This window comes from Chrysoperla carnea, chromosome 4 (genome assembly GCF_905475395.1).
Source record: "Chrysoperla carnea chromosome 4, inChrCarn1.1, whole genome shotgun sequence".
NCBI lineage: Eukaryota > Metazoa > Arthropoda > Insecta > Neuroptera > Chrysopidae > Chrysoperla > Chrysoperla carnea.
The window spans coordinates 43667521-43679679 of record NC_058340.1 but is presented as its reverse complement, the minus strand read 5'-3'; the positions used below and the strand labels follow the sequence as shown (position 1 = coordinate 43679679).

The window sequence follows — 12159 nt, the reverse complement described above, 5'->3', positions numbered from 1 at the left end:
TTTTTTTTTAAACATGGTTACATAGTCCGCCATTCTATGTAGTTGATTGTAGTTGAAATTCTCATTTGCAACAGCAATTAGCAATTGGTTTCATGGCAGCCTGCCTTCAATAGCGAATGACACTTACCGTAACAGCCAGGCATAATTTTGGCTGTGGAATCCAGGCTGTCTATTGGGCACGTTCTTAGTTACGTTCCTGATTTCTGATTGATATGAACTGTTCGTAAAAAATAGTAGAATGTAATCATTGTTTTATATGAATATTTTAATGCACAATATATGTATGTTACGACTTATCTGCAATTAAATGAGAATTGCAGTCACGACCGTGTTTATTTCGTGACAAGAAGAACATTTTATAGAATCTGTAAGCATTGTCATACTTTATTCGAACTATTACCATGACAAAGACTCTGGGTATATTCCGATATACACTGCGGCCAATGTAAGGTACGATATTTATTTGGTATACTACAAATCGTTCCTTTATAGTCAGCTGTACTACTTATTGGTTAAAACGGAACGCAATCCAGTATACGGCCAAAATAATTTTCATTTTAAATTCCCCATAATACGAAATAAATTATTGTTTGAATATTGTTATAATTAAATATTTAATGAAAATAGAAAAAAAGTTGTGTGTCTCAGTTTAAGTGTTAAGTGTTGTATAGTGTGCTGTCAGTTTTAAACAATAGATACTTTGTCTTTTATATACGTACTATATAGTATAATTTATATATGGTAACCGAAAAAGCCTGAAGACGCACGATGCACGTTGGCTGGGTGGCAATACTGTCATTTTCTATCAGTGGGTAACAACTATACTGTGTGTTGTATCCGCCAGGTCCATGTTAGTTTTGAACAACAGATGCCTTGTTTGATATATGTACAGACCCCCAATACTTAAAAGTGAAAGGTGCGCACAAAAAACTATATAATAATTCCAAAATAATATTTTAAATAAAATAAAATATAGTTTTTTTTTTTAGTTAATTTGTTATATTTTCATAAACCATGAATGTTATGCCCAAAAATTTAATTTATACAAAAAATTCACTCAATCTATTATAGTTATGATGAATAATTTATGTATATTAATAATTGCCGCGAAATGTTATAAAACTGATGCTGTTTGAGAGTACCTTACCTCTCATGCGCTAGCACTCGCAGTAGAAAAATGAAAGGGATGTATGACGTTTCATGACGTCATTTATTTCCTTAGAGTATTGTGGAAGTGTATTGGTAGTTTATAATGAATTTCTGAATTTTTCTACAGTAAGAGCTCTGAACAGTGATCGTAGAGCAAGCATATCAGAACGCACCCTCTGTAACATTGTCTTAAAACAATTATGTGAAATTTCATTATATCATCAACTTTAAGTGAGAACTCAACGGGCTTGGCACAAATGCAATACCATTTGACATAGTTCTGACACCAATAGCTCCAAAGGGGGTCATTCCGAGATAAATGTATCTTAAACCAAAATGTTTGCTGTGGTAAACTGTGCAAACCCTGTGATTAATTACCATTTATACACCTTATGAAAGTTTGTTTTACTAGAAATCTCTTTCATGCTAGAATACAATTTTTGATTTCCACAAACAGTAAAATAAAAATTAAATTATTGAAGGCCTGAAGTTTAAGAGCAACATCCAACACTTTCGTTTGAACTCAATAATCATTTTTTAATTGAATTAATTTGACTCATATTTTTACATAATTAAAATTGCAGATACGATGCAAATTTTTATATTAAACTAATACCGCATTAATGAATATTAGTCGTAACATAAATATATTCTTCTATCTTATATTTAATATCCACACAAAGTGTTTCAAGACGATTGACCTCTGTTTTTTGTTTCGTTAATTAACGCTAATCTATTTCAGGCACCTAATTATATTACTATTCAAAACAAAAAAATGGTTTTTATAGAGCGTCAAGTATACCAAGGGAGAAGACACAATTAGCAGATAAAAGTTCTGAAGTGCATGCAAAATATGTACATCATGCTGATGTTAAACGCGCCAATTTGGTCCGACGACCAACTAGTTTGAGTATGGAAGGTGAATTGTTAACAAAAACAGAGAAAGCCGATAAATTTATTAAATTTTTATTATCGAAACGTCCTGGTTTAGTAAAAAAACCAACAACATTAAAATTAGAAGGTGATATGAACATAAATACAGAAGCAAGAGAGAAATTTTTACCATTAGATATAACGAAACGTCCACCATTAGCTAAAAAAGAAACAAATTTACATTTAGAAGGTGATATCATAATGGAGCCAGAATATAAAAAGAAATTTACCAAATTTGACGTACAAGAACGTCCAACATTAGCGAAACGTGATACAAATTTACGTTTGGAAGGTGAATTAGAATTAGATCCTGAATATCGGGAAGTATATGTGGAATTTCCAATTGAGCGTGTAACACCATCAAAACCGGTACCAAATTTAAAACCTGAGGGTGAATTAATTGTAAATGGATCTGAAACTACATCGAAGTTTATAGAACATTCATTAGAAAATTTGAAACCTGTGAAACTAATTAGACATTCAACAAATTTACAATTGGAGGGTACACAAGAATTTAATCCTGACTATCGAGATAGTTATAAATCACATGATTTACACAATTTACGCTCAGAAATTATAAAACAACCAACCAATTTAAATTTACAAGGTAATATTGAATTTAAACCAGACTATCGTGAAAGTTATGTTGTACATAATTTAGAGAATTTACGATGTGATTATGTTCGTAATAAACCAAATTTAAATTTAGAAGGTGTACATGAATTTAGTCCTGGATACAGGGAAACGTACACAACACATAAACTTGAGAAAACAGAAATGAAACGACCGGAAGATAATCTAAAATCACCTGAAGGTAAATTAGAATTAATAAGTGAGAGTAGTGAAAAATTCAAAGAGCACGAACGTGTCAAACGTCCGGACATGATTAAAGAAGTTGACAACATATTGTTGGAGGGGAAAATTGATATGAATCCGGAATATAAAAATGCATTTATTGATTTTCCACGATCAAGACCAGTTGTTAAGAAACCTGTCCCAGAAATGACAAAACCAATTGATGATATTATCAAAAAGAAAAGAATTAAAGGTAATTTTTATTTCCAATTAAAGCAAGTGACAGGATCCTTATGAATAATGACTATCGGTCATCTTTAAAAAAAAAAAAAAAATACAACATTAGTTATTATACGAAAAAATAAATATTTTCATGAGCGCAAAGCTCTAAGCTTCTCAGTTTTCGAGATATTTTACCTAAGAGTTGAAGGTACATATCCTAGTTTAAAACTCACTAGGTTGAAAGATGTTCCTTAAACATACCTTTGACCTTATAAAAAAGTCATTAGTCAGGTGACCAACTCCGACAGAAAAGCTAAAAGGAAAATATCTCAAAAACTTTTAGATTAGATAGATTCGTAAAAGTGGAAACTTTTCTTTAGTTGTTTAAAACAATTCTTGTTTTGCATTCGTTTCAAAACCCTTGACCGAAAAACCAATTTCAATAAAGATTCTGCAGACTACTTTGTACTTACTCGAAGACTTGGATAAAGAGTCCAAGATAATTGGGATCTTTAATCCAAACTAGGCATTTTACAGGTGAAGGAGTTCATGCACAGAATGGTGTTGCTACATTAAAAACAGAGGGAAAACTCGAAACTTCACCCGAATATAAGAGTTCGTTTGTTGATTTTCCTAGAGAACGACCCGTTGTTGTAAAACCGGAACCAAGCTTGAAAGCAGCAGGGGAGGTAAGATTCTACACAAAACCAAACACACACTTACACCACAGAGAAGACATTGTTTATAGCTAAATTAATTTGTAGATTGGTGAAGTTGAGAAACAAAGTCCAACAAAACGAATTTCACCGACAAAACGAGTATCACAAATAAAACTCACAGAAGAATCAGAACCACGATTTGAATGCCAACCAGAATATCGACGTGCTTATATCGATTATATAAAACGTGAACAAATTGAACGAATCAGACCACCAATGGATAATCTATCGTGTAAAGAAAATATTGTTCCTGGTATCCATCGTAAAGTTGGCGAAAAACAAGACAAAGCCTTTGAGGTATTATGTACTAAAGGTACAGGTTCAGAAGAAAAACGGCTTGGCCCCGTTAAACTTAAAGTTAACGATGAAATAATCATGAATGGAGATATACCCAGGTAAAGTATTTCTCATCTTGCATAAACTATGATGGTAAATTTCTAACTATATTATTCGGGGATATCTTCTTCGACACCTTGTAGTGTGGTAATTGCATTTGCTTTCGCAATAAAACATGCATGAATCAAAATGAATATTCAATTTTGAAAATTGAGTATTCATGCTACAATATCAAATACATTTGAGATGGCAGGGTTTAAGACTGGCTGAAAAAAATCAAGTTTCAGTGTTGGCTTAATTAATTTCACACAAATTTTAAGTTACAATTTTTTAATCGCTTATTTGAAAAATTTTTGTATTTTCTTTTTAGATCACCAAAACGTTCAATTTTAAAACCGTTGCAAGATCGTTCACCATCACCAGGTTATCGAGTGCAAATTCAAACTGATGAACATAAAGTAGGGTTTAGAATACGTCGAAGGCGATCACAAGACATTCGTCCAACGCCAGGTCGACATCAAAATAACGTTTGTAAAGTGTCTTCAATTAGTTCCGATCGTAATAGAAGGTGAGTTATTCTGGGATACATATATCAAAGCAAGTAAGGATACGTAGTATATTCAGTAAAATCAATATATTGAAGGTCAGATCGAATTGGAACTATAGTTCTATCAATAAAAAGGAGACAATATGTAACTGAACAAATCTAAATTGTTTGACACTCAGCTAATAAAACGATAAGACTATTTCAAAAATGCTGTTTGTTTATTTAGAATCATTATTATTTCTCATTTTACATTCTATAATTTTGTCTCCGAATTAAAAAAAAAAAGGAGAAAAGTAAACTCTTCGAGAGAACTGAACACTCGATAAGTTTACGGAGCAATCTCCATACACATTGCGCCCCATGTGTCTTAAAGAAATTATTAGTTGTCGACAAATACTTTTGTCCACAAAACTCAGCTATTAATAAAGTAACTGCTTTGCTGAGTCTGCTGTCATCCATCTGCGAACTGCTGAATTATACTCTTCGTTTAAACTCAAGGTGACTAAAAGCTACTTTAAAAATATCACAGTGCCAATAAGAATTGATAAAATTTCCATTATTATATCATGTTTTATTTTATCTTCACATTTAGATTTATTTCACCATCAACAACTTCAACATCGCCTGTCCGCCGAAAACGTTGGAATGGCGGTAACCGTGTATCTCGAAAAGATTCTGCCCGTAAGGCTTTCGTAGTGCTTTCTGATAGTGAAAATGCTAAAGTTGAGAGTCAAAATAACAATGATGAGAATCTTGAAGATCAAACAATGAAGAAAATTGTGAAACGTGCTAGTAGTACTCATGGAGTACCAAAAGAAGAGCGCGCAAACTGGATGCCACCGTGGTACGATGCGCCCATATGAAACGAGACCTTCTTCCATGTATTAACATGGAAGTTCCAAGCTGCTGACAAAGGTTTCCCGTTCGATGAACAAAAAAATAAATAGACTACTAAAAAATTTAAAACAGTTTAGGTACCTCTAGATCGTTTTTATTTTTAATAATTCTTATGCTCAAATTTGAGAACATTCAGTTAAACAAGTGATTTGAGCATAAAAACTGAACTGAAAGTGCTTGTGTAAAAAAAATTGATTTTGCTTTTATTGATTAAAACACATATCTAATAGAGAATATGACAAAATTTGAGATATAACAAAAAAAAAATTTAAGAGCACGAAAAATTCCTATATATGCAGATATCATAGATTATGACAATCAGAATAATAACAAAATTAGATACCATTTTTCATGTACTCGAGAAAATCCACAAAACAAAACAATAAATCAAAAATGATTGTCATACAAAAATAACTTCATGTGCTTATGTTTAAAAAAAAATTATTTTCTTTGGATTCTTTTGGAAACAATATTGTTATATTTAAAAATGAGCAAATTTTATGAGGAAAATTACGAATGTTGTCTGGGAAATAAAAATAATTTGACTGAAATCAAAATGAATGACTTATAAAAAACGAAATATTTATATTTAAAAAAAAGTTAATACGAGCTACCTAATTATATGTATGGAATAGTTATTATTAATTATTTGCCTGCACGTTTAATTATAGGTTAGGTTAAAATTGAAAATTTTCCTAGCCTATAGTTTTTATATAAATAAAAAAAAAGTTGTCTCTCGTTGACTATTATAATCAAATTAGGAAAAATTACAATCAAAATAATTCCGAATTTCATACCATTACATACAAGAAAACCGTTCTTTGGAACAACTGTACAATTTAATAAAAAAAATTCTGCACAAATAAAAAGAAAAACTAAATTGATGTTATAGTTTTTGTAGGATAAATAAATTAGATTCAAATTGACTATACAGAAATAATTGAACTACAAACCGATAAGACAAACTTATTCGAAAATGTTCTCAGAACAGATTACGAAACATAACTTATATCTAAATAAGTGTCAAAAAATAGAAATAGTGAGATTTTTTGAGCTTAAAAACAATTCCTATATAAAACCATTTAAAAAAAAGAAAATATTCGTGATAATTGTTAAAAAAAATAAAATGACGTAGAAAAAGCAGTGTTTTAAAAATTTTTAAAATATATTTAAGTAATTAAAGACAATTATGCTTGTTTATGTTTGCTGCAAATTTTATTTAGCAGTTAAAAATATTTTTAAACGGGTGCTTATTTAAAACTATTCTTTGCTTTGTGTAAAAAAATTAATTAATAAGTCTAATTTGTGGAAATTTCTTTGGCAAAAAAAAAAATCATTTTACTTTTGTATATCCTCATAGACTTACATAAACACACAAATTGTGAAAACATAAATAATTCCGTCATACATAATATTTTAAACTTAGAAATGTTTTCGAAGCACCATTTATTCTAATATTCATAAAGTCCGTGGCTGATTTGGCATAGTAAAAAGTACACTTTGATGAATAACCGTCCAGTAGCCGGTATATAATTGTCCAGAATAAATCAGCCAATTTAAAAATACAATCAGCCTAAGAAATTTAAACATTAACAAAAAAAAAAAAAAACAAACAAAATATTGCTACCTATTTTAGCCAAAAAATTTTTTGTATTTTGCGAAATTAACTTATACATTTACATTTACCTTAACAAATAAGTGAAAAAAATATGAAAATTAAAAAAAAATACTAATTGGATGTTTTTCATAAAATAAATGTTAAAAAAAATGACAAAAAAACTCTACAGAAAAAGTATTTTAGTAAAACTATCACTAATTTTTAATTTTCACAGTGACTGATTACAAAATTCGAAATGTTTTGAATAAAAGTTGTGATGGCTAAAGTGAGGTATGTGAAATTATTTTTTATAATCAGTTGTTTAAGATGTGCCATTAAAGTCCTAAATAATACGACTAAACTTACTGACATAACCTAAACAATTTGGAAGATGTGACGATGAGTGAATATGGAAGAATTGTGAATAATTTTCAGAGTAAGTCTGTTAATTAGACACAATTTGAATAAGAATTTAATATTGTAGGTAATTGGAATTGTTAAATTAGGTTAGGTAAATAATAAAAACAAATTGCTAACAAATTGCCTTATGGTATGATAAAGAAGAGGCTGAATTCATGTAGGAAACCTCAATTTATAATATTAAACGATTAGGAAACAAACGTCTCTCGAAATTGGTGATAGTTTTTTAATATTAAAATAAATTATTAATTATTCGAAATTATTCTATGTAGACTAGATCTTCCAAACAAATTATGACCTTCCGAATATTTATTAATGTATTTAAAATATATGATTAATATTAAAGTTTTTAGGTTAGGTTAGGTTAGTAGCTTTTATGAATAAATGAAAACAAATTTAAATAAAAAAATACAAAAGAAAGATTATACCTATTTATTGCATTGTCGGTATTTATAATACGTTGAAACAAGATTTTATCAATTTGGCTTTAATGTTTACCAATTATTTTTACAATCAACAATTTTTAAAATTTTTTATGTTTGTGATTATTTTTGTGCAGTGAATTAATTCAATCAGAAAATTTTTTGCCAAAATATCAATCAGCTTCAAAATTATTACTGGAAATGCATTACAATTTTGTACGTTTGTTTAGCTTGCGTGCTATTATCATTGTTTTTGTTGAATTAATTCATTAACAGAAGTAAAAAGTGATGAAAATTGTTAAACAAATTTTATTAAATGAGAATTTTAGGTATACATAAAATACCAGGAACAGAAAAAGGGTAAGAAAGAATTAACTGATATTCTACACAAAAATTTACATCAATGTAGTGTCTGTCTACCTTTGCTCAGGATTCAAACTGTGCCATATTATGAAAATAAAAACAACCATATATTTCATTCAACCGTCATTTTTATTATTTTACTCTACAAATAATGTATACATTTGTTTCATTGCTCCTTTTATTTTATTAGTTTTTTTCGAAACAAAATTTACCGTAGAAATTGTTGTTATTTTTTAATCAAAAGAAAAATGATTGGTAGAATTTTAGAATCGCAAGCTTCATTAACAAAAAAAATAAAAATAAAACACTATATTGTATGTACTGCCATTTTTGCAATTAGTCGAATATCATTGTTAAACAAAATATGAAATAATAATGAATAAAAAAATATATTATTTTGATGTCTTTTATTTTGTTATCCTGCAGAAAAAAAAATGGAGAATTATGTTTGACAGAGAGTCCATCAATCCATTGAATAGAAAATGTTTGCAAGCAATATCCGAAAAATTTGTTATCCAAAGATTGCCATGTGTTTTTTATAAGATGACTTCAGAAATAAATCTTTAATAAAGCGGCTAAGCAGATTCTATTAAATTGACTAAATTAAACAGGGTTTTGAGTCTTATTTCAAGTTTATTCTGTATGTTATATGCAATAATCGGATACCAGACTCATATTCAATAGAAATTAATGAAATAGGGACAAACGCCTATTTTCAATGCTACCCGGCGTCAGTATGTGGGTACCGAACAGGACATAGCCGTTGTGGCCTAGTACATCTTACCCATGTGCACTATTGACTTAGACAAATAGGCAGTTACATAAATTATTTATGAAAATTAAACATATATTTTTTATAAAATGAGCATGTAATCTTCAAAAATTGAAAATAATAAACTGTATATGTAAATGCACCCGGGTATAGCTTCATATATGTGAGGCATTTTTAATTTGCTCATCGCTCAGAGTGGAATTTTGACTTTTTTCTTTTTTTCTTTGACCTGGAAGGACTGGTTTTTCATCAAAACTTGTTTCATTTTTATTTTAAGAAGGTTAAATTTGCAATAAACGTGTGCTCGATTCCCGTTTTTATACGACCAATAGTTTCGAAGATACAGTTTTTCAAAGTTTGTATATTTTTTCTAGTTACACAATTTTATGCAAATTTCATATTTTCTCGTTTGGTTGCCATAACTCAAGTTTTAATGGAGATATTTGAAAAAGTAAAAAAGATTCATAAACAAGAACAAATTCTTCTCATATATAATTATATTTCTTTCGCTAAGGGCTCGCTTTTTTCGAGGTATAAACTAATGGCAGGCCGGAAAAATGTTAAAACTTAATACTTACAATGGTGCTAGCTTCGTTTCTTTTGCATAAAACGTATTTTTATTTGCATAACATTAAAATATAGACCACGCATACCTTACCCACACTTACAACTTCAGCGATGCATTCTTATATTCTAAACCCTCCTCACCCCGACTTTCGATTATGCTATAAGCTATACGAATATGTTTTTAGATAAGATATTATTTTAAACCAAAGGTTGCAATACAGAAATTAAAAAGATTTGATCATTCTACATTATTTCACTATAAACAAAGCCGAATGATGCGTGTCTATCTAAAAAGTTGTTCGGAGAAAGGTAAGAAATCTAGGTTAAGAAAGTTTAATGGTCAGAAAATAAAGTTCATATAATGGTAATAAAATGTATTCAGTAAAGACATGCATTCCAAACTGCAATAAAATTGCTATTGCCGACAAAAGTGCCACTGAAAGTTAGGAACAGTTATAGACTTAAGATGGCTTGACTCTATGTAAGTAATTTTCCTCTAATTATAAATCATATAGGATCTTTCAGTTTTTATATCAAAATATATATCTATGATCAGATCAAAAGTTTATGGACTGAAATCACACTCTTTTAAGACAAGATCGGTAGAGGAAAAATGCAAAGTACACACATAGACAATAATATACACCTTCAGAAGCCTACATCTAGCTTAATATTCCTTGAGAAAAAAAGTCATTCCATCATTTTGAATAACTTGTTCAGGAAAATTCCCCTCAATAACGTACGAAAAATGAAAAATGTCATCCCACAATTTTGTGGGTAAGATCTTTTTGTTAAGAATTATGTTGATTGAGAAATCGTAAATGTAAGAGGTAAAGCAAAAAACTTTTGAAGGCATGTGATATATTATTCGTCCTTATATTTCGATCTCCCATTTCTCAAGAAACTGACTTCTTAGAACTTTGTATCCAAAAAAGCTTTTGATTTACTCATGAAGAACTATGATAGTTCACCGTTTCAGAAATTCCGAGTGAAATTTGTTTTGCATTTAAAAAAACTGGGAGATCTTGTACAAATATGTACAGTATTTTATAAGTCAGCAAATTTTTTTGATTCATAATTGCTTGGATATAGGCTATTGAATTTATCTACTGTACGTAAAAATTTGTAACATCGGTTGATGATAGTCACTTTGGATGAATGTAGTTACGTTAAGACAAAAGATCATCTTTGGGGTAACGCAAGTACATATTTTCGGAATTAAAAATAAGTATGACCTCTAGTTTTAGAAGAAAAAATTTGAAAAAAATGAATTTTTCAAGATGGTAAAATCAAATGCTCCTTTTTACACTGGTACTCCTTTATTTGTCACACCATCTCGCTTTTATATATTGAACATCTGCTCAAATTTGTTAAATTTCACCCTTTCAACTGTTTGAAGTAATTAGAAAATAGTGTGCAACCAAAAGCCGTCATATATACTACAGTTGAATAGCTTATAGCTAGAATGAATGGCTCTCATAATATTTTTTAGTTGAGATTCCTAATCAGAGAAATGTTTTTGCAAATGATAAGAATATAAATCATTTTAGATTTTAGAGTAATTAAGGAACAAAAAAAAAGTTCCTTTGATGATTGGGCGAGTAATTTTAGAAATATCGATTAAATTTTTATAAAAGGGGTGTATTTTATAGAAAGAGCTGAGCAATTTCTTCTATCAATATCTGAGGAGGGTATCTTTTGAGTTCAAATTTAGTCAACTTTTCGTGTTCGCTTCTAAATTACTCCAAACAAAACAGGCTTTTGGTATATCATTTATAGACAAATTTCAGAAAGTACTCACCCAATCATTAAATGAGTACCATTTTTTCCGTGGGGTATTTGTTTTTTGATCCGTAGCCATGTAGGTAATACAGATGTTTGCAGAAAGGTAACTTCTAAATATTTTCTTCCCTCTACAGTCAGCTTGTAATATTTTCCCTGGTTCTTTTAATTGGTAAGTCACCGTAGGATTTTTTTACGTTGATTTTCAGGAAGGTTAATGAAATAAATCAAACAACAATATTATTTTTTCTAAATCAAATGTATTTGTTTTTTTTTTTTTTTATTAATCATCACTTGATGTCTTGCTTATGAAATAAGCATCAATTTTTGTTTTCATTTTAATTATAATTATAATACTATATTGGGACATACTTTTCATTTAATTTATTATAAATAATTAAAATTATGGTGAACAGCTTTTTAATTAGTAATAAATAATACTTCTGTTCAAAATTAAATTGATTTAACAAAAGTGTATTATTTTTTAAATATATTAATTAAATTTTCTATTTCAATAACTGCAATATTTGTGTGTTTTGTGAAAAATAAAAAATTTTTAATATCTGCTTGATATTCTTTAGTCATTTTAAATATTAATAATTCTTGTTTTCAATAACAATAACTGTATAAATACTAGT

The 12159-nt window shown here is 29.1% G+C and overlaps 1 protein-coding gene across 1 annotated transcript in view; it reads left to right on the top strand.

The window, feature by feature from the left end:
- LOC123298362 overlaps positions 1-5824 on the top strand; it is a 194825-nt gene extending 189001 nt beyond the window's left edge. The window contains exons 5-9 of the mRNA XM_044880346.1: positions 1938-3130; positions 3637-3788; positions 3864-4213; positions 4525-4722; positions 5294-5824. Coding sequence (XP_044736281.1) covers positions 1938-3130; positions 3637-3788; positions 3864-4213; positions 4525-4722; positions 5294-5564 — 2164 coding nt within the window. The 3' untranslated portion in view covers positions 5565-5824. The remainder of the gene's footprint in view (positions 1-1937; positions 3131-3636; positions 3789-3863; positions 4214-4524; positions 4723-5293) is intronic.
- Positions 5825-12159: the final 6335 nt, after the last annotated feature.